Consider the following 23,423-nt stretch of genomic DNA (forward strand, 5'->3'; position numbering starts at 1 on the left):
CCTTTACAATCCTTGATAGGCCCTACCCTTCCTCTGGTCATTCTCTTGTTCTGCACATACAAGTAAAAAGCCTTGGAGTTTTCCTTGATCCTGTCTGCCAAGGTTTTCTCATGCCCCCTTATCGCTCTCCTAAGCCCTTTCTTCAGCTCCTTCCTGGCTAACTTGTATCCCTCTAGAGCCTTTTCCGTTCCTCTTTTCCGAAACCTTACATAAGCATCCTTCTTCCTCTTAACCAGTTGTTCGACCTCTCTCGAGAACCATGGCTCCCTCACGCGACCGCATCTTCTCTGCCTGCTAGGGACAAACTTATCGAGTACATGCAGTATGCATTCCTTAAACAATCTCCACATTTCTGTGGTGCTCTTCCCTGACAGCATCTGTTTCCAATTTGTTACCGGGTTCTTGCCTAACTGAACTGTAATTACCCTTGCCCCATTTATAAACTTTACCCTGCCGTATGTACATATCCTTATCCATGACTATTGTGAAAGAAACAGTTATCATTGCTACCGCCAAAATGCTATCCTACCAACAGGTCTAACACATGGCCCTGTTCTTCCCAAGCATCAAATCCAAAGTGGCCTCTCCTTGTGTTGGTCTATCTACATACTGTATCAGGAATCCTTCCTGAATGCGTTGGACAAAATCTGCTCCATCTAAACTACTACAACTAAAATGTTTCCAATGAATATTTGGAAAGTTGAAGTCACCACGACTACAACCCTGTGTGACTTCTGAAATTTTCCAGTATCTGCCACCCAGTCCGCTCCTCTACTTCTCTGCAACTATTAGGGGGTCTGTTTAACCCAACAAAGTGACTGCTTCTTTCTTGTTCCTAATCTCAACCCAAACTGACTCTGTAGACATATTATTCTTGAACTGCCTTTCTGTAGCTGCTATACTCACTCTGATCAGCAATGCTACTCCCATCTCACTTTACACCCTCCCTATTTCTTTTAAAGCATCTAAATCCTGGAACTTCCAACAAACATTCCTGTCCCTGAGTTACCCAAGTGCCTGTAATGGCCACAACATCGTAGTTCTGAGCACAGACCCAAGCTTTAAGTTCATCCGCTTTATTTCTGGCATTGAAATATACACACCTCAAACCATCTTGGTGTCCGCAATTACACTCCATCAACCGCACTTCCTTAAACCACTTCGTTCCCGGTTGCGTCTGCTGGATAGACGAATACCTCATCCGCTGAATTATAAATCTAGCTCCCCAAACCATGCTAAATTAGTTTAAACCATCCCATACAGCTCTAGCAAACATCCCTCCCAGGATATTTGTGCCCTTCCAGTTCAGGTGCAACCCGTCCTTACTGTACAAGTCCAGAATGTGCTCCAATTATCCACATAATGGAAGCCCTCCCTCCTACACCAGCCCTGTAGCCATGTGTTTAGCTGCACTCTCTCCCTATTTCTTACCCCGGTATCACATGGCACTAGTAGTAATCCAGAGATAACTACCCTGTTTGTCCTGGACTTCAGCTTCCAACCTAACTCCCTGTTTATTAGATAATATTTGTTCTTTTTCCTAATGTAAGGCAGTGGAAAAATGTCTTCACTGTTATTTCTATAACAGGATTTTTTTCAACATTACAATTTATAGGATGAGCCCTTTGCAAATGTGTGGTAATGACCGCTTTTACAACAGCCTTTTTTTAAAACGTTATTTGCCTTTGATCTGCCTCGGTTATCTTTTTGTCATTTCTACATGTCTCTTCCTTTATGGCCACGCCACAAGTAAAAAGGTTATCTGGGCAACAGTAAAATGTCTGGTAGACTTGAAAACTAATTGCCCAGAAAATGAATTCAATATTGCAAATAACTGTTCTGAATTTAGTTTGCTGTATTAGTTATGAAAAAAATACAAATTGCAGTAAAATTTGTTTCAGTCCTATAGGACAATTTTAGTGACTTATTTTTTGGGAATCTACTTGTTTTAGGCCTGATTTTCTAAAAAAAAATCATGCAACTGTTAGTTATGGTATCTTCTTCCTCATCTTCATGCCATCTAAAATACCTGCTGTGTATTAGGAAAAACTTCTGTTCTACATAAAAATTTTTTGACACAGTATTGTTTGAAAAAGTCTTACCCCCTCCCCATTAAAATGTGCAAAGAACTTGTATGATAACAAAATAACATGTTCAATCTCCAGTCTCTGAAGACACAGTTTTGTTTGTTTTAAACCCCTCAGACTTTACTGATTTCAACCTGGTTGCAGTACAGAAGTAAAAAAGGGGAAGCAGGTTTACCCAAGAGAGGAAAGAAAATTAGTTTGGAGTCTCCACATGCTGGATGCCAGGCGATACATACAAGTGATATAAGAGAATTTAAAGTGGCCAGAAACATGCCATGCTAGCATTAGAGACTTGTGGAAATTGGGGCAGCACGGTGGCTCGGTGGTTAGCACTGCAGCCTCACAGCACCAGGGACCTGGGTTCAATTCCAGCCGAGGACCACTGCCTGTGTGGAGTTTGCACATCCTCCCTATGTCTGCGTGGGTTTCCTCTGGGTGCTGTGGTTTCCTCCCACAGTCCAAAGATGTGCAGGCTAGGTGGATCGGCCATGCTAAATTGCCTGTAGCGTTCAGGGGTGTGTGGGTTACAGTAGGATGGGTCTGGGTGGGATGCTTCAAGGGGTGGTGTGGACTTGTTGGGCCGAAGGGCCTGTTTCCACACTGTAGGGAATCTAATCTAAAGCAAAGTTGCTAAATTCAGGTGGAGTGAAAAGTGTAAGCTATTTTCCAATTTTGAAGCCAAGTTACATTTTTCTAATTATTGTTCAATCTGATGTGCTACAAGTGATAAATATGATCATTTCTAATCTAATAATGCAATCTGTCTTGGATCATTGAATATCCAGTCAAATATTTAGCACTTCAATGAGAGGCACTTACCAATATTTAAATTCTTCATTTAAAAATCATTGAGTTGTAAAGTAAGACGCTAATAAGGCCCGAATTCAAATATCCTGTCAAACTTTACTACTGTTACTGGTTTGCTTGACGTGAACTCACTTGTTGTTGAACATGTGAATTTGAACAGTAATTAAGCAAATTTTGTATTATAATGCAGAAATCATGTGTATCAAAAGCGTGTATACCAATTTGTAATTTCTGCAATACAGGATGCATGACAAGAGTAACATCGATTTTCACAATGAAAATTGTTTCCATCAAAAAGGGATATTTTATCCTTTTTTTTAATCCAACTGCATAATTGAAGTAGAAAAAGGTGATGTGCCTGGGTTAGATTACCACTGATTAGATTAACCTGCCTTCCTGACTGAGCGGGGTAACTGAGATTTTCAGTTTTATTTCTAATGAATATGTCATGATGTAATAAATATTATGAAGTGCCAACCATGTATTCTGGACATAATGACAGGAAGGAAGATTATTAGTTTAACATCGTGTCTTTAAAAAAGTAGTTATTGTTAAATTACCTATATGCAAATAAGCGTCTTATAAATTCAAGTTTTTTTTTCCTTGTAGCTTGGCGTTTTAAAGCCCCTCAGCCTGTGACATTTGTTGACAATTTGACAGAAATTGTTATAAGCCAACTGCCAAATTTCTGGAAACTTTGGATATCCTATGTGAATGGCAGCCTTTTCAGTGAGGTACATCTATATTGTTTGACCTTGATTAATTTAAAACCTTTATGCTTTGGTTAACATGATTAACATTGCCTGAACAGATGCTCTGAAAGACTTTTTTTAAGAAAATAATTGTGAAAAAATTATGTTCCATATTTGAAGGGACTCCAAATAGCTGGTATTGGAGTTATGCGTTCTCTTAATGATTTCATTAGCAAAGGCAGAGTGTGGCAGAGCCATAGAGACCAGTAGGTCCAGATTTGATGCCAATCAGAACTGAGGGAGCTAAGTCAGCTAGGCATTAAAATTGGCAGCAGTGTCCCAGTGTTGAGCAGAAAATAAGCTAGCCATCCTGCATTTTGAAGGTGAAGTGAGCATCTTCTCTGGCAAGTTGAAGCTAATTTTATGTTTTGTTTGTAATAACAAACGGGCTGAATTGTGAAAAGAAAAAGTTGGATGATACGGTGCTTTTTGCAACTCTTAAACCCAATGCTTTAGAACAGTTCTGGGAAATCCGATATTCCTTTTGGATGGAGTCATCGGTATTCTGTGGTGATGGCTTTGCATTAATTTAAAAGCGAATACTGTCACTGCTTGCATTAAGATAAAAATTGCTTATGTCATGCTGTACCATAGTTAAGTGCTGAGTGTTACGTGCACCCATTTATCTGTGTTCATACATATGTTTCTGCGTCAAATGAGGAGCCATTCACAAAGGAAGATGGACAGTGTGTAATCACGAAGAATACATGTAGATGGCTGGCAGTAGATATGGCTCCCTTAGTCCCTCATCTCATCTCTATTATGAAATTTTAATGTTGTATAAATGGGGTATAATGTTACAAGCTGTAGTCCTTAGGGTGTATTTTAGTAAAATAACATAAAGTATTGTAGATACTGGAAATCTGAAATAAATTCAGCAGATCTGACAACATCCTTGGAGAGAGAAACAGAATTACCGTTTTTGGTCTGATATGACTCTCCTTCAGAATCCTGAAGAAGAGACATATTGGATTTGAAACATTAACTCTGTTTCTGCTTCTGTTCATGTGTTTGGCAGCCTTCCCTGCAGCAAGAGAGCCGAGTTGTGCTGACTCTGAATTCCTGACTTGGTGAAATCACTACTTTTTGGTCAATAAATTGATTTCATTGGTCTTTTCCATGTCCTATGGTAGGATGCGATAATCAAGCATCTTTTTGTTATATTTTATAAGGTCTCCCACTGTTTACTGAGGGAATGAAGACAAAGTGTTGGAACTACCTAGTAGGTCAGGCAACATCTGTCAAGAAAGAACGAAAGTTAACATTTGAGATCCACTGTCTTACAGCAAAACTGGAACAAGCTGGAACTTGAACTGATGTGCAGAAGTGGGGAAAGAATATTGGGATGGAAAGAACAAGAAATGGATCAGCAAAAGGGTAGACAGTGGAGAAATGGTGCAATCCCAAAGGAAGGGGTAATGGGACAATTTGGGGGGAGGGGGAAGAAAGCAAAGCAGGGGATCTAGAGGAAATGTAAATGAGAATGGCAGAGTTGTTAATAACAGCTGCTGTCTGAAATATGCACTGGTTATAATCTGAAGATGTTAAAAGCCAGTCTAAACTCAAAGGCTTGTGCTTCTCTGTAATAAACTGTATGCCCTGCTCATAAAAGGATCACTTCTGCTTTAGGACTACAAAATGCCACTTTGCAAGACAACTTTTCAACCTGTATATGTGATCTTGCATTTCTGATTGCTCGTTATGTCCATTCTCTGCCCTACTCCCACTCTGATCTCTGTCTCGTTAGTCTCCTATGATGTTCCAATCACAGTCAAGGAACAGTGCCTCATCTTTCGATTGGACTCTTTTTTTTTTCTTTTTTTCTTCCAGCCCTTCAAAATCAACATTGAGTTCAACAGTCTCTAACCGTTTTTATTCTGATGGCAACTTGGTAATTATACTGCAGTGCCTGATTACAGCTCTAAACCACCTTTTATTTCTTTAGTTGTCCCACTACAATATTCTTTTGCCAGTCACTATCATCTGTCTTGTTATTTTGACTCATTTTCTACCTGATTACAAGGCATTCATTTAGGGTCATTCAACCTCTTCTTTCTTTCTCTGCCTCTGTGCATCATTCAAAGTGTGTCATACCAATTATTCTTTTCCAGTTCAGATGAAAAGATAATCTACTTGAAACAGAAGTATTTTTTCTGTGCTAAAAGATGCTTGACCTTCTAATTATTTCCAGCACTTTCTTTATAAACCACTTATTTTTTTGCTTTTGTGCAAAGCAGCCAATTTGGTTCTCATTGAAACCACTAGCTTTTCTGCGCTGTACAGCAATTTACATCAATTTTTCCCAATTTCGTACAGGCAGCACGATGGCTTGGTGGTTAGCACTGCTGCCTCAGCGCCAGGAACCCCAGGGTTCGGTTTCGCCCTCAGGCGGCTGCATGGATTTCCTCTGGGTGCTCCAGTTTCCTCCTGTAGTCCAAAAATGTGCGGATTAAGTGGATTGGACATGCAAAATTCCCCATAGCATCCAGGAATGTGTAGGTTAAGTGGATTAGCCATGGGAAATGTGTGATTGTGGGGTTAGGGTCAGGAGGAGGGCCGGGATGCTGTTCAGAGGATTGGTGTGGACTCAATGGGCTGAATAGCCTGCTTCCATGCTATAGGGATTCTGTGATTCTTGGTGCTATGATTCTTAATGAATAAATTGCTGAAAAACAATACATATTTTGTTGAATCATTTGCTGGTTCATTTCTTAGAAAATGCTCTGACCAATCTATCAATATTAAAATTTAAGTCAGACATGAAATCTGGTTAACTGCTAATCAGCCTTAACGGGCATGTTGTCCTTGGCAACATCTCTATCAGTTGCTAACCAATTAGCAGTCTCCTCGTGCAGTATGAATGTTGGTTTTCCCTTGAATTAGTATTTTTGTAAATTGTCCTTATTAGTGCAAGATGAGAATTTTTGACAAAATTCAGCATTACGCAAGTTCTGCACTGCCAGACAACTAAATAAATAAAAATATAGAGCTAATACCAGAATACGATGTGAGTTTGCTCGCTGAGCTGGAAGGTTAGTTTTCAGACATTTTGTCACCATTCTAGGTAACATCATCAGTGAGCCTCCGACGAAGTGCTGGTGTTATGTCCCGCTTTCTATTTATCTGGTTAGGTTTCCTTGGGTTGATGTCATTTCCTGTTCTTTTTCTCAGGAGGTGTTACATGGGCTCTAAATCAATGTGTTTGTTGGAGGAGTTCCGGTTGGAATGCCATGCTTCTAGGAATTCTCGTGCGTGTCTCTGTTTGGCTTGTCCTAGGATGGATGTGTTGTCCCAATCAACAAGCAGTGTCCTTCCTCATCTGTATGTAAGGATACGAGTGATAGTGGGTCATGTCGTTTTGTGGCTAGTTGATGTTCATGTATCCTGGTGGCTAGCTTTCTGCCAGTTTGTCCAATGTAGTGTTTGTTACAGTTCTTGCAAGGTATTTTGTAGATGACGTTTGTTTTGTTTGTTGCCTGTATAGGGTCTTTTAAGTTCATTAGCTGCTGTTTTAGTGTGTTGGTGGGTTTGTGGGCTACCCTGATGCCAAGAGGTCCGAGTAGTCTGGCAGTCATTTCGGAAATGTCTTTGATGTAGGGGAGAGTGGTTACGGTTTCTGAGCCCGTTTTGTCTGTTTGTTTGGGTTTATTGCTGAGGAATCTGCGGACTGTGTTCGTAGGGTACCCATTCTTTTTGAATACGCTGTTTAGGTGATTTTCCTCTGCTCTGCGTAGTTCCTCTGTGCTGCAGTGTGTGGTGGCTCGTTGGAATAATGTTCTAATGCAGCTTCGTTTGTGTGTGTTGGGATGGTTGCTCCTGTAGTTCAGTATTTGGTCCGTATGTGTTGTTTTCCTGTAGACGCTGGTTTGAAGTTCCCCATTGGCTGTTCGCTCTACTGTGACATCTAGGAATGGCAGTTTGTTGTTGTTTTCCTCCTCTTTTGTGAATGTTATGCCAGTAAAGGGTGTTATTGATGGTCTTGAAGGTTTCCTCTAATTTGTTTTGTTTAGTGATGACAAAGGTGTCATCCACATAGCGGACCCAAAGTTTGGGTTGGATGATTGGCAGAGCTGTTTGTTCGAGTCTCTGCATTACTGCCTCTGCTAAGAACCCTGATATCGGAGATCCCATGGGTGTACCGTTGGTTTGTCTGTAGGTTTTGTTATTGAAAGTGAAGTGGATGACACCTTTGTCATTACTAAACAAAGCAAATTAGAGGAAACCTTCAAGACCATCAATAACACCCTTTACTGGCATAACATTCACAAAAGAGGAGGAAAATAACAACAAACGGCCATTCCTAGATGTCACAGTAGAGCGAACAGCCAATGGGGAACTTCAAACCAGCGTCTACAGGAAAACAACACAGACAGACCAAATACTGAACTACAGGAGCAACCATCCCAACACCCACAAACGAAGCTGCATTAGAACATTATTCCAACGAGCCACCACACACTGCAGCACAGAGGAACTACGCAGAGCAGAGGAAAATCACGTACACAGCATATTCAAAAAGAACGGGTACCCTACGAACACAGTCCGCAGATTCCTCAGCAATAAACCCAAACAAACAGACAAAACGGGCTCAGAAACCATAACCACTCTCCCCTACATCAAAGACATTTCCGAAATGACTGCCAGACTACTCGGATCTCTTGGCATCAGGGTAGCCCACAAACCCACCAACACACTAAAACAGCAGCTAATGAACTTAAAAGACCCTATACAGACAACAAACAAAACAAACGTCATCTACAAAATACCTTGCAAGAACTGTAACAAACACTACATTGACAAACTGGCAGAAAGCTAGCCACCAGGATACATGAACATCAACTAGCCACAAAACGACATGACCCACTATCACTCGTATCCTTACATACAGATGAGGAAGGACACTGCTTGTTGATTGGGACAACACATCCATCCTAGGACAAGCCAAACAGAGACACGCACGAGAATTCCTAGAAGCATGGCATTCCAACCGGAACTCCATCAACAAACACATTGATTTGGAGCCAATCTACCACCCCCTGAGAAAAAGAACAGGAAATGGCATCACCAATGCAGGAAATGACATCACCAACCCAAGGAAACCTAACCAGATAAATAGAAAGCAGGACATAACACCAGCGCTTCGTCGGAGGTTCACTGATGATATTACCGAGAATGGTGATGAAATGTCTGAAAACTAACCTTCCAGCTCAGCGAGCAAACTCACATCCAGAACCTCAACCTGAGCTCCAAATCTTCTCAAAACTCGCTACCGGAATACGATACAGAACTCTTTACCCTATGAGACATACATTGGTTGTTGCATTAGCGGCGAAATCATGAGTGAATTGCACAGAGCTTCTTGCATTGATACATCTTAGTGTGTTTCTAACACCAGGAAATTCTTAGACTCATTTCTCTTGCACAGAAAAAGCCATTCGGCCCACTGAGTCTGCACCAGTCAAAAACAACCACCTAACCTCTTCCTGAAACTGAGGTTTAGAAGCTACTGTTGGAGCAATGACAAACAAAAAGAGGAAAAAAAATGTTAAATGGTTTGATTGAACCTTTTGAGCCAAGAGATGCTGAAATGAGGTGAAATGAGATGAGGAAGCATCATAATGTGGTTTGAGATCCCATGTAGTTTAAAACATTGCTGATGACTATGTGATAAACTGATACAATAACATATTACCTTCACTGTCTTATTAAATTTCTCCATTTGTACTTAATTTATAACTAGGCCTGCACAGCTCTCCAATGCATACTAAGTTCGTGCAGCAAGGCATGGTATATTCTACCATTCGTCCTTGCTATGTTGCTGCAGTATGTGACTAGATGGGGAAAACACTCTAAACGTTAAGCAGTAGTAAGAACTGCCAATACTGGAGTCAAAGAAAACGGTGTGGAACTGGAGGAACACCGTAGGCCAGGCAGCATCAGAGGAGCAGGAATTTTCTGAAGAAGGGACCCCACCCAAACGCCAACTTCCCTGCTTCTCTGCTGCCTGGCCTGCGGTGTTCCTCCAGCGCCACACTGTGTTAACCCTAAACATGAAGGTTGGTCATTTGTATGATTTATCTTTTGGTCTTGAGCTTTATTTTCATTTACTGGCTTAGAACATTAATGTTGAAGAAGCAGTTGTAGTTTTATGTAAGGAATTTCAAACTTATAAAGAGTCCTTTTTGCAAGTCGTGAACATCACCTGAGAAAACAAAGAGACCCGAAATGTTCGGAGCTCTGCTCGCATCCAAAAAAAAACCAAGCGGAAGGTGGCAGCCAGAAAATCTTGGAAGCCAAATGTTAGGGGAAATGTAAGCTTTTTTAAAAAACTTCTTGGATGATGTTCAATAATTTCTTTTAGATGGACAAGGAACAGAAAAAAAATACATGTGCCAACACCATCATTCATTTTTTTAAGAAATTTATTTTGCAATCAACAATGCAAGTTTTCTTGATTAACTGTTCGCTTGACTGTCTCTTTGTCTTTCTCTTCAGTTGATGATATGTCAGCTACCACCTTCCGTTTGGCTGTTTTTGAACCAAATCAATATCATGCTACATAATTTTAAGTTATACTTTAAAGTGGACACAAGAATTTTTATCCATGTTTGCTGAAATTCAAAACTTCAGCTTGTCTGGAGGGACTGTCACTTCATTGTACAATTTCTAGATCTAGAACTAATATTTTCTTTTACATTTTTATATTTCCCTTGGCTTTGCCTTCTAGGATTTGCTGGCTGCCACAGTGTGAAGAAAGCACTGACCATGAAAATCCTGCAAGCAATTAAAGTTTATGTTTGGTGTTTTTATAATTAAACTGGCAGCAAAAAGGTGTGTGTTGGTCATTCATGTATGAGGGCATTGCCAGCACTTTATTATTGGTTGAGTCATTTATCAGTGTTATCTCTTTTTCAAGAGCAAACTGACTGTCTCGTGGGGGAGGGAAACTGAAGGAGTCTGTTTGAGGTCTCAATCATACCATGATGCACAAAGCAGTTAGAAGCCAAGTCACTCCTCTGTGACAGATTCCATGGTCCAAGATTTGAACCAGATCAATTAGCAGTACTGTGAGGAGGCTGGCTTAAGAGTGGATCCTGGCACTGGGACCTGGCATCCTGCTTACCGAGCTCCAGAAAAACTGCAAGCCAATGCTTAACAGACAGGGTGGTCTGTAGATGGAAATGCAACACAGAGTGCTCTGTGCTGGTAAGCTAAGCAGTTTTAGCTGGTTAGGCTTTCTGTGTGTACTTGTGGCTATGAAAGCCTTGATTCCGTCAGCGTCAATTTTTAAGGACTTGGGTGTCTCAACAGTGTGGAGGAAGTACGCACTTTATCACTGCAAACAAAGAGTCTGGATATGTATTTTTAAATGTGATGATGGATTTCTTTGTCAGATGATTAGCTAGTGGCTTTGAATGTTGTGGAATGCTGTGGTATACCTATTTGCTACTTTGTTAAAGTAAGAAAGTTTCCAAGCTGTACCTTTTTAATCAGTGATATTTTTAACTGTTCTGAACACCATGACTTAAAAGACTGACCTTGACTAGGAATTGACCTGAGTTGTGGATAGGGACAAGCATACTAGCATAATGTTCACTGTTCTCCTGAACCTTTGATTAAAAAGGGCACAACATGATAATACTTTGGGGGCAACCTTAAAAAGGTAAGTTTCACCTCAGCCGTAAAAACTGCAAACAGATTTTACGGTCAACTGCTGAGGAGTCCTAGCAGTGGTAGATCTCAGTAATGGACATTGCTGTGTCCACGAGCTTCCTGGATACCAGATCTAAGTGACCCTAGGCTTTTTAGGCAAAGAATGATTGGGACGTAAGTGTGGAGGTGAGAATAGGAGATGGTTTTGAAAGCTGAAGTGGAGCAGGTTATAATGAGTGAGCAACAAAAGTGAGGGAGACAGGCAAGAGATCTATCATGAGTGGGTGGGAAGGCCATGAGCTAATGAGTTGTTCTCGGTTGTGTGCCCCTTTGTAATGGGTGGGCAATAAAGTCTTACCTGTACTCTTCAATTTTGTTCCTGAGATAAAGATAATCTTAAATCTGTATCTAACCATTCTGTTAAATTCCTCCTACAAAAATACATTCCTTAATTCTAAACTGTTTTATCTTCAGAATTGCAGAAACAAAATTCTGCAATGTAAGCTCTGATCAGTGTTTTTTTTCTTGCTTTTTGGTGCCTTTTGTATTAATACCTAGCTGAGATGACTGGTAGAGCTGTTGAAAATGCTCATAGATGACCAGTAGGTGTCAGTATGTGTTCACTGAATATATAACATCTGAGTTTATGGCACTATTTTAAAACACTCTAATATATTTCAATTCTGCTCTACTGCAGTAGAAATGGTATGAAATATTCTGAAAACAGCTTTTGTTTCTATGGAGTAGCTTTTTTTCTTATTGGAACATTAACATTAGCATTATGGCCTGTGCTTAATCTTTATCTTGTGATTAAAGACAGGTGAAAAATCAGGTTCAATTGAGAAATTTAAGAAAAATGCAAGATCACGCCAAAATGACTTCAAGGTATTGTTTTATTCATTTTCTGACAGTAAACTGTTTCATTTTGTTAAAACAAGAGGGAGAAAAACCCTTGTGTACTATCAGATGTGATACTTCGAATTCTGTTTTGGTAGAAAATGATTCAAGAGATCATAAATTCACTTGTGAAACTTATTCGAGGAGCTCTTCTTCCATCCAGTCTATCTGAGGTTGAGCTCAGGCAGTATGGAGGATGGGAATCAAAAATGGAACTTTCAGGCCAGTGGTTAACCCATATTATTCATACTATGAGGTAAGCAATAGCTTTAAGTGGGTGATGTTGCTATCTGATGGTGAAATTATGCATGTACATTGCTCTAATTTGGAACATGAGCATCTGAGAACTTAAATTTTGACAAACCCTACGTTATTTAAGAAGGTATTTATTTATGTGTAGCCATGACATTCCTATTCTATACTGCTTGTTACATTTCTAAAGTACTGCACTATTCAGTTAACTTTCTGAATCTATTGTGGCTGTGGCTTGAAAGATCATGTCGAAAGTTTCACAGCACAGAACTACAACTGTCCAGTTTCAGATTATCCAGTCAAAACCTGATTTTTGTGAGAGCGTGGTTCCCTTTATTTTCTCACCTCTGATCTCTATGGAGTCAATATCTGTATCTAATTGTCAGCAGGTAGTCTGTTCCTGGATCTCCAGGAGGCATGCTCAACTCAGCTGCTGAGAAATCTGTGCAGGGCTTTGTATTGACAGTGCTACGTCATTACACATAATGACATGAAGCTGAGATGAACAGATAGTGGCATAGCAGATTGAGCATGTATATTTCTCAAAGAATTCACATACTTACTAGCTCTCTGACTTTGTACAAAAGATAAATATTAGGAGCATAATGCAGTTTCACCATCATGGAAACTCTTGTCAATTAAATTTTTGTCTTTTTTAAGAAAGAAATGGTTAGTTTTTGATTACCTCTCTCTTCCCTCCTTTTAGTTTATTAATTTAATAGCCATTAATTTATGTATAACACATCCAGTGATTTTGTATGGAGTTTATCTAATCAGGGAAAATCTTTAATATTACTTGAGGATCTTGTACACTACAAATTATCTTGTGAAAAAGGCAATAGTTTCCACTTCAAATTTTAGTTTATCTTTGTATGAAAACTAGAAATGCTAGTTAGAATAAGTGAAATGTGTGTACCTACTTTAAACTATCGTACTGTTTTGAAAAATTAATTAATTAAATATTTAATTGACTATTTTTCCAGTATGTTTGTTTATTTACTGTGTAAAATTATCATCAAATGAAATCAACTCCAGCCGTCTCTGTTTTTAAGGTGTATCTGTTTTCCTTGAGTCACTGATCATATTAAAATGGCAGCTTTCGATAATCAGGAACTGAATCATGCAGAAACAATAACTGACCATTATTTTCAATTTGTTACCAATTGCCTATGCTTAACTGCGCAGATGAAGATGTTCGTTTGAGTTTTCAAGTGCAAACTTTCCATTCCATTGTGCTACAGTGTAATCACACAAGCATTTGTAATTTTTCTTTTGACATTAGTAAACAATACCTCCTTCTGTTGAATGAGATTTTTTGCTATCATATTTGAATGTCTCTCCAATATTGTTTATGACCCTCACTTATTTTAAAATCTGTGGGTTCCACTTTCCATGATTCATTCTGGATTCCTTGGAGGTTGACAATATTATTTTGTACCTTAGTTTAGCCATATTGAAAATTGTACTGAACATACCTTCATACTTTTGTTGTCAGTTTATTGTTGAATTGAAGATCTTGTTCTATTCTGAACTTATTTATTTTTGGTTGAATTACAGAATTAACTATGAGTCTTTGACAGCACTAGAAATACCAAATGATCTCCTGCAGGCAATCCAGGAGCTAATTTTAGATTTACGAGTGCATTGTTTGATCATTACATTGCAGCAGACAGCCGATGGTAAGAATAAAGAGCATGCCCTTTAATTTCTCCCATTCCGTTCTTATTCCTACTCCTGACCTTGAGCAAATCCTGACCTGTCGGGCTATTGTAAGGGCAAATTCTGAGCACACTCAGCCTCTGTAAACACTGGAATTTTCTCTTTGGCTCCCATCTGCAGCTGTAATTTTGCGAGCATTGTACCAACAATTCTACTATAACATGACACCGAATTTGGTATAGGAGACAATGAGGAAAGTTGTCGAAGATTACAAAGGGATCTTGATGCATTAGGCCAATGGGTGAAGGAGTAGCACATGGAGTTTAATTTAGATCAGTTATTTCTTCAACATAGTTTGGTCTGGAGATACAATGAGGAAGTATTCTGGAAGCCTTTCAGGAAGAATATCTGTTTTGGTTTTTTACCTCTGACATGAGATCTTCAGGAGGGTTTCCCATAAAGGTGCCTAGGCTGATCTGGTGTTCCTATCTCTTCTCGGGCTATACCCTAACTGATCTCCATTAAAAAAATCAAATATCCACACAACTGACATCCATAAACTCAGCCATGTGACTTCCAGTAAATAAATTCAAGCAGTTAGCTTACGTCACTTGATTACAAGTAGAAGTTTTTTTTAATTGAAGTGATCTGCAGTGTCCTGTCTATGGCCTTTTTAGAAAAACCTAAGTCTCAGTATCTTCCCAGTACATCAAATGAAGTAACTTCACAATGCTTTAGGCATGAATGCTCAAGGAATGTTAATAATGGAAACACCTTCATAGTAATATAATCAAAAGGTTTTTGACAAGAAGTAAAATAGTTACAGTTGTCTCACTTGTAGAATAAGATGAAATGGCAATGTTTTCTCTAAAGTTGGTTTATATGCAGTTTTGATCTTATTACAATGATATTTGTTTATTCTAGATTTGTGTAGATTTGAACATAGGCTGGATGGCTGGTTTGTGGTGCTGAGTGATGCCAGTAGTGTGAGTTCAATTCCCATACTGGCTGAGGTTACCATGAAGGAGTCTCCTTCTGAACCTGTCCCCTTGTCCGAAGCAAAGTGAGCCACTGATTAAGTTGGCACCAGTTGTCGCATCCTAATGAGATAGTAGGACTATGGTGATTTTACATTTATTTACCTTCTCTAGATTTTTTACCTTAAAGATGGTATGTTTTGCCAAGGAAATGCACAACTTTGTTGTGCCAGTTACATTGAAAGCTATAATTTGTGAAATTGCAGCACAGATTAATCTAAATTGGCATTTATCTTTCAGACTTAAACAAATCTTTATTTTCATATTCTGTGTAGATGTAAAGAGGCTTGCAGAAAAAGAAGATTGGATTGTTGACAATGAAGGAACTACCTCCTTGGTTAGTAGTAACGATGGTCTGATTATTTTAGAACCTCTTCTTGTGAAATTAAAATGGTGTCGATTATTGATTAAAAATAAAACATGTATATAGTAATTCAAAGGAATGGTCTGAGGGAATGACCTAGATTCTACTGACAGTAATCCTCTTTAATGTTATCCATTACGCTGTGATTTATTCAGTTAGAATTTAGAGTGTGATCTGTCACAATTGCTCCCATTAGGGGAAACTGGGAAGAAGTCTCCATGGTGTAGGAGATAACATAGTGTAGCGCTGGATGAACACAGCAGGCCAAGCAACATCAGAGGAGCAGGAAAGCTGACGTTTTGGGTCTGGAATGATTTCTGAAGAAGGGTCCAGACCCGCAACGTCAGCTTTCTTGCTCCTCTGATGCTACTTGGCCTGCTGTGTTCATCCAGCTCCACACCTTGTAATCTCAGATTCTCCACCATCAGCAGTTCCTACTATCTGTCTCCATAGTGTAGGAGCATTGTCACAGACTAAAGTGTGTCCCCTTTTTTTTGGCAGTACTTGGTGCCAGATTTTTTGACATAAATTGTTTAAAAATCCCAAAGCCAGTTTGACCACAACACAGTAAAAAATAACAGACCACAATAAATGAGGGGTAGAGTCGCATGTTAGGTGGTAAGGTGGTAGTGTGTTAGGGTGTTTTGAGTGTGGGGGGAATAGGAATATTGAGGGTGGCAGTTAAATGGGTGGTGTGGTGTCATAGTTCTGGACCTGGTATGTTGGACTCTATGTTGGGTTTAATTGGGCTAGTAGGGGAGTGTTGGATTGGACTCTTGATGTGCATGGCGTTAGGTCTGGGGATGTTGGGGGGGGGGGGGGGTGGCGGTGTAGTGTTGGGTCAGCAGTAGGTGTGCGTTGCCAGGAGTTCAGTGGGTGTAGTTTGGGGACGTATAGGGGGGCAGTCAGGTCTGTGGTGAGTAAATTTTCTAGTAATAGTTATGCAGGAGTCAGAGCAGGCTTTAATCCTCTAACTTCTCCTGGGTAATAATTTAAGCTTAGGTGAGAGCACTCCAAATTCTATGACTTTAAGGAGCTTTCTTGGAGGTTTCAGGTGGAGCAGACTCTCACATTGGAAATTTCAATTTCTCAGGCAGTTCCCTCAAATGTAGCTGCGTAAAGAATTACAGGTGGTCCAGACACACACTCCAGAAACAACTGCCCGACCATTGACTTTTCAGGGCCAGTGCCTTTCAGCGTTCGAATGGTGTCTCATTTTATCTATTCTCACATTCTTTGCACCTTTTATGGTATCTGTATCCCAAGTTCTTTTCTCTTGTGTTTTTCGTAGCTTCCTCCTTTTGTCGGCTTTACTGACTGTTTGCATGAATATGTCAGATCATCTGAACACCGTTATGTTAATTTTTCTATTAAATTGTTGACCCACATACGCTGTTTACTCTTTTGTACAATTTATTTCATAAGGATTGTGTATATTGGATTAAATTGTTTTCCCTCAAAAATGCATTAACTACTGGTTCATTCAGCATTATTGTGACTAAAATTGTATAAGTATTTATGGCTGTCACCTAGGCACATAAGATGATGCAAAAAGCATAGATAGCTCCTGAGGTAAATGTTTATGTAATTTGGTCATTGTTATTCTGCGTAATTATGTTAAATAAAACTGGGATAATTTTTGCACAACTAGAGCAATGCTTTAGGGGTACAGTCGCTCAGTGGTTAGCACTGCTGCCTCACAGCACCAGGGACCCAGGTTCAATTCCAGTCTTGGGCCACTGCCAGTGGAGTTTGTACGTTCTCCCTGTGTCTGTGTGGGTTTCCTCTGGGTGCTCCAGTTTCCTCCCACAGTCCAAAGATGTGCAGTTTGGGTGGATTGGCCATGCTAAATTGCCCATAGTATCCAGGAATGTGCAGTCCAGCTGGGTTAGCCAGGGTTACGGGGATGGGGTAGGGTGTAGGTCTGGGTGGGATGCACTTCAGAGAGTCAGTGTAGATTTGATGGGCCAAATGACTTGCTTCCACACTGTAGGGATTCAGTGGGAATGAGTGTATCATCTGAAACAATCTGAAACTTAACAAAAGTGTTGACAGAAATAACTTAGAAGAAAAGACAGTTTTGTCTTCAACAAATATAGGTATTGCTAAAAGACCAATGATGGAATGATTTTTGTCGTATTTCAATATCCAGCAAAAATAGTCATATCACTACACTATAACCTGGGTTTTAACCATAGTTGTGAATGAGAACCCAGATCTCAGCAGCAAGACATGCCAAGTGTTTTCCCCCCACATTTTTATTTGGCTTTTATAAAAGAAAAACTTTATTTAAAAAAGTAAATATTTTATGTAGTTTGTTTTGCATTAATGAATTTAGGAGCACTTAAATATTGAAGCAAATTCAAGATTTTAGCTCCAAAGTCTATCAGTTTCAGTGAGCAAATGTCAAGGCTGAATTATTTAAAAATGTAGGTAAGTTGTTAGCCTGATATTCCAATAAGGTTCAGGAAATGCTTCCAGCTACCTTCCAACCTAAAGGATTGCATTGTCTTAGTAATTAATAATCTTCTCTTACACAAGACATTGTGATGTTTGATTAAAAACATGTGCTTTTTTTTCTAGCCTGCTCAATTTGAACATCATGTTGTGCAAACCCTACAAAGTCTCAACGAAACCATAGATTGCAAACCTGGAGAAACCAATGTAAGCTTGGCAATCGTGAATTACTTCTTATGTTTTTGAGTAATTTCCCTTTGGCATTTCCAAAGTCTTGAAGCACATTTGGAGAAATCACTTGAAACGTACCTTGTCTTTTTTCATATTACTTTTCCTTCTCCATGTTGTATATGAAATAAAATAAGATATTCACCCTTCCCATGCAAGTCCTGCTCCATTTGGTGATTGAACAGTAATTTGAAGAACCACGCTTGAAGCAAACCCATTGTCAATCGTGTAGTTAATTATTGCCTTGTCATTAACTTGTGTAGAGTAATTAATCTAGAAATGATGGAAAATACTTGAAAAATTATGACTGTCGTTAAGAAAATCAAACCAGAAATGTTAAAAACCACACCAGTAAAAGTTAATCTTTCTCACTACTAAACACCCCGTAATGCTCAAAGCCAGTGAAATACCTTTTGAAGTGCAGTCATTGCTGTACAACCAGAGCTTGGTGCAATATTACTATACCATTCTGTCCCTTGAGTTGGAGCTGGATGTCCCTGGACTATCCCTGAGGATCTAGCTGTTGTAAATGAGCACATCTTGGGGTCATTTAGAAGCTGAACATTTTTGCTGTTAATTGGAGATGAATACCTTCTCAAAATTGTTAGTTGATTATGTATTCTTGGTTGCTACGTAGCTTGTTTATTTAACTTACCTTATTTACCAGGTCTGTAGGACAAATACAGAAAGTATTAGGAAAGGTCACAAATTGACATTTGAACTTGCAATGTTGGGAACATCATCTGACCGTGTTCTAAATGGATTTGGAGCTATACAGGTGCACCCGACTCAATATGTGTGTGACCTTAAAATTAATACCTGTTTGCTGACGCCAACGATCCTGTGACGGTGCACACTTCCGATTTATTTCCGAATGCACAATATTGAAACAATTTTTAAATATTAAAATAAAAATCCTGTTCAACTGACACTTTATTTTTCTTGCATGATATATTATTTAATTTTTTTGTGATTGGTCTTATTTAAATAACACAGTGAGAAATATATATATTTGAGATAAAATGTTGTGCATAAGCTTCTGGGTGTCAGCAAGCAGAGCTGTAATTTAATGTAGCAGAGGCTAATTCTTGACAGGTAACGTGTTCAACTCTTAATAGTCTCAGGTAAATTAGTCTTGACTTCATTTGTTGACCAGATCCTTAAGCTTGCATTTGTTTGGTGGAGTGCAAGTTATATTTCATCAAGTGATGGGTACAAAATTCTCGTCATATTTCATAGCAATAATTATTCTCTCACAGATATTTCAACATGAGAAGAACCAACAACATGTGCATGAACTCACCATTAAAATTATGAAGGTTGGTAGATATTAGAGATGTGTGAACTCTTCAGATACAGTGTTATTGCAGCTTTGGAAGGTGTGCTTTTCATCCATCCCCTCTGTACCTCTGACACTCCCACTGCCATGTAAGATATTTGGAAATTTCAAGTGTAACTTCATCTACCTTTATATTCCCTTTCTTTGCTTACTTTCAGTGTCAGATTGTGGAAGTTATTTAAAATACCTATCTTTTCATATTGGTCTTACCATCTGAATTTTTCAATTTTGGGAACTACTTGCATATATTACCAATGTTATGTTAATTCAAGGTGAGAAAATAATTACCAGGCCTGGGATTAAGTGCTCCCTGATGCTACATTTTGGGTCAAGTGATTTTAAGGGCTTTAATTCCAAACCTGTCAATATCCTTGAAATCTTTTCTGCACCCTTTCAAGTTTAACAGCATATTTTCTAAAGCAGATAGACCAGAAAGATGTTGTTAAACTTGAAAGGGTGCAGAAAAGATGTTGCTGACTAAACCCTTCCCATTCATGTACTTGTCCAAATGTCTTTTAAGTAATGTAACTATGACTGCATCTACCATTTCCTCCAGCAGTTCATTCCACACACACAAACTATCCTTTGTATGGAAAAAGTTGCCCCTCGGGTCCCTTTTAAATCTTTCCCCTCACACCTTAAACCTACGCCCTCTAGTTTTGAACTCCTACCGCAGGGAAAAGACCTTTGCTATTCACCTTGTCCATGCCTCTCATGATTTTATAAATCTCTATAAGGCCATCTCTCAACCTCCTCCACTCCAGGGAGGCAATGTCCCAGCCTATCCAGCCCTCCTTAATACCTCAAACTCTCCATTCCTGGCAACATCCTAGTACATCCCTACTTAACTTCCAGCTTAATAATATCCTTGCTACGTCAGGGCAGCCAGTACTCCAGAAAAGGACTCAACAATGTCCTGTACAACCTCAACATGACTTCCCAACTCCATTCACTCATCTTCCAAGAAGTGTGTTTAGCCAGAATGAGTTTCTCCCCGTAAGGTTATTTGAACCCTAATTAACTTGCAATCACTACTGAAAACAATTTAAAATACCTGATATATCAAAACGACAACTTGTGTAACCGTTTCATTTTCACGTTTAAAAATTGTGTTTTTGTAACAAGGCAGTATGCAGAGTTATAAGCATGTGCTGACATATCATACATAAGGTATAGATGTGTGTATTGCTACTGACAAATATTGATTTTTAACTATAGCACATTTTTTAAAAAAAATTGAAGTACTCTTAAATTATTAATGAATATTCGTCTAAAACTAAAATCCAGCATGTTAAGGCTGAGAAACACCAATGTCTGCAATTTGTTTTCTAAGAGAATAATGCACTAATCTTGTAACCCAAAGGGACTACCTCTTTAACTGTTTCGGGAAGGCTGACAAGTTAAATCACATCCTTACTATGAGCATGTTAAGCTATCACTTTGTATGCACTTAATGTGATTTGCTTTTCTCTTAAAGGTGTTTATTGATTCATTGGAGTACCTGAGTACCAAAGCTGATGGTGATTCAGACAGTATTCAGTGAGTATAGTGATACTTGGACATATTTTCACTTTTTGCTTTTCATACTTTAGTCACCAATGCATTCTTTATGCAAGTTTACAAATTTGCTATAAATGAACAACAGAATTATTCTTCTATCGAAATTAGTTGTGACCATTTCATTTTTAAAATATGCATCAAGATCCTGTTTTCATTTGAAACCTGCGATGCTCCACCACGATGCTGCACTTTTGGAGGTCCTTAATTCAGAAAGGATGTTGTACGGGAGCCGTATCTGATGCACCGTGTGTGTGTGTGTGAGAAGTTTTTCCTCTGTTGACTTGTGCATCATTTATCCTTCACCCATTACCTGTCTGTGTTCTTGTACTGCTGTTTGTGAAAATTACTGTGCACAGACTGGTGCAATGTTTCCAGTTGCCATGTGTGACTGCACCTCAGAGTAATTCATTGGCTGTACAGCACTGCGAGATGTCCTGAGATTATGTACCATGCTATCTATGTAAGTTTCTTGGTTCATACTTTTGAAAATGCTCTTAATTTCTTCAGCAAAATACAGCCCAGGACTAAAAATATGTTTAGAAATTTTCAAAGTTATAGGATCATAATTTGTTGAAGAATCCTGTTTTCAAGCAGTTTGTCTATTTGAATAAAATCTGAAATTTCAACAAGTTGTTTAGTGATTTTTTTTCATTCACATGTTGAGTAATACATATATTTAGAAAAACAAATAGGCGGTTATCAAACAATGCAACAGAATGTTTGTTTTATTTCTTCTATTAAAAATACCGTCATCAGTCAATTCACCCCACCCTCTTAAAAATGCAAGTTCACCTCCTTTGTTCCTTGTTAACCAATGTGCATTTTCAATCTCCCTTTCTTCTCCAAAGACTTTGGGTGCATTTTTGGCTTCCAAGTCTGTGCCTGTCTTTTCTACAGCTAATGTTTAAACCTGTCAAATGGCTGTATACCCTCCCACAGCATTCAACCTGTTAAAGCTTTAACACACTTGACACCACCATCATATGTCCAAGGCCTTCTATTATCCTACTGAGTGGTACAGTCTATTTGATTATGCTTGCGTGTATTAATTGTAGTCAGAGCATCTCCATGAGTAACTCTCTTCCCACACTCACTTGTTGCCTTTTGGGATTCATGAAGTATCTAATTGATCCCCTGCTTTGCATGCTGATGTATGACAATATCATCCAAAAATATAAAATTGTTTTCACAGAGATGATGATGACATACAGATTTATCCTCCACTCATTTCTCTGGACTCCTTGCTTTCTTTTGTCAGACTGTGTGTATAGCATATACTTTACACCATTAGTTCAGCACAATTTCAAGTCAGTCCTCCATTCTTTTGACTAGAATAATTAAAATTAGGGATACCGAGGTGATTTTCGAAAGGCGGTGATGTTAATGCTCTCCATTATTTGTACACAACACTGACTGCAGATTGTGGAATTCTGTTATGTGCAATTTAACAGGGAAATGCAAAATTTTTGCGATAGTTTTAATTACAAAAGATTGAGAGTGTTTCTGTTCTTTTTAGCCTTTCTAGTCTTTCTGTGGATATTTCATCACCAGATTTACTTGGAAGCATTCATGAAAGCTTCAGTCCAACTCCTGTAAGTACTGAAATAGTTCACTAGGTTCATTTTTTGAGAATGTGCAACTGGTAGCAAAATGTATTCATCTTAAGTTTTAAAATACTTTAAAAGAATTTGGATCATTCTTGCTTTGAGACTTTTAAAGTATAATTGAAATTCATTTGAACCTGGTGATCAGAGGTATACTCGTGTATTCTTAAGTAATAGTTCAGCTCCCAGAGTTTTTTCCTTAATAGAAAATGCTTCAGAAATTTAGGATTCCTAGCCTGCTTCAGATTAGTCTGTCAAGTAAATTGCTATTAAAAGATAACCTGTGTAATATTGTCTTCTATATTCTGACAACACTGATCTTATGCGCTTGGACTGTTGCAGTTGAATATAAAGTTCTTAACTTTTTTTTACACTATTGGTTTTGTGCACAAATTCGAGTGAATAATTATGGTGGAATGTGATAGAGAACTAATTAATCCAATTGGTTATTGGATTAAGTTGAGTGTCATATTTTCGTGTAAGATTTGCTAAGAATTGCAGAAATAGCAGCAGTTCATGTTTTCATGTTGTTGTTAAAGTAGCAGCACAAATTGTTTGAAAAATATTGAAAAGCATTTCCAAATGATTGCTATTGCTTTATTATTCTTTGTCTACTAATAACAAGTTTTCAGTCACATACATGAAAACAAATCTCAAATATTCAGTTACACGGTCATTTCAGTTATGTGTCACAGATTTAATGGTCTGTTGAAATGTGCAAATGGTG

General features: G+C 38.6%; 1 protein-coding gene across 4 annotated transcripts in view; it reads left to right on the forward strand.

Moving 5' to 3' along the window:
* The window catches only part of exoc2 (exocyst complex component 2), a 288,874-nt gene that overhangs the window by 161,145 nt on the left and 104,306 nt on the right, over positions 1–23,423 (forward strand). For all 4 annotated transcript variants that reach the window (XM_048560701.2, XM_048560683.2, XM_059652609.1 and 1 more), the window contains exons 13-21: positions 3,504–3,628; positions 12,116–12,184; positions 12,295–12,452; positions 14,006–14,127; positions 15,420–15,481; positions 18,092–18,172; positions 19,453–19,512; positions 21,010–21,071; positions 22,609–22,684. In XM_048560701.2, the coding sequence (XP_048416658.2) occupies positions 3,504–3,628; positions 12,116–12,184; positions 12,295–12,452; positions 14,006–14,127; positions 15,420–15,481; positions 18,092–18,172; positions 19,453–19,512; positions 21,010–21,071; positions 22,609–22,684 (815 nt within the window). The remainder of the gene's footprint in view (positions 1–3,503; positions 3,629–12,115; positions 12,185–12,294; positions 12,453–14,005; positions 14,128–15,419; positions 15,482–18,091; positions 18,173–19,452; positions 19,513–21,009; positions 21,072–22,608; positions 22,685–23,423) is intronic.

This window comes from Stegostoma tigrinum, chromosome 2, assembly GCF_030684315.1.
Source record: "Stegostoma tigrinum isolate sSteTig4 chromosome 2, sSteTig4.hap1, whole genome shotgun sequence".
In the NCBI taxonomy this organism is placed as follows: domain Eukaryota; kingdom Metazoa; phylum Chordata; class Chondrichthyes; order Orectolobiformes; family Stegostomatidae; genus Stegostoma; species Stegostoma tigrinum.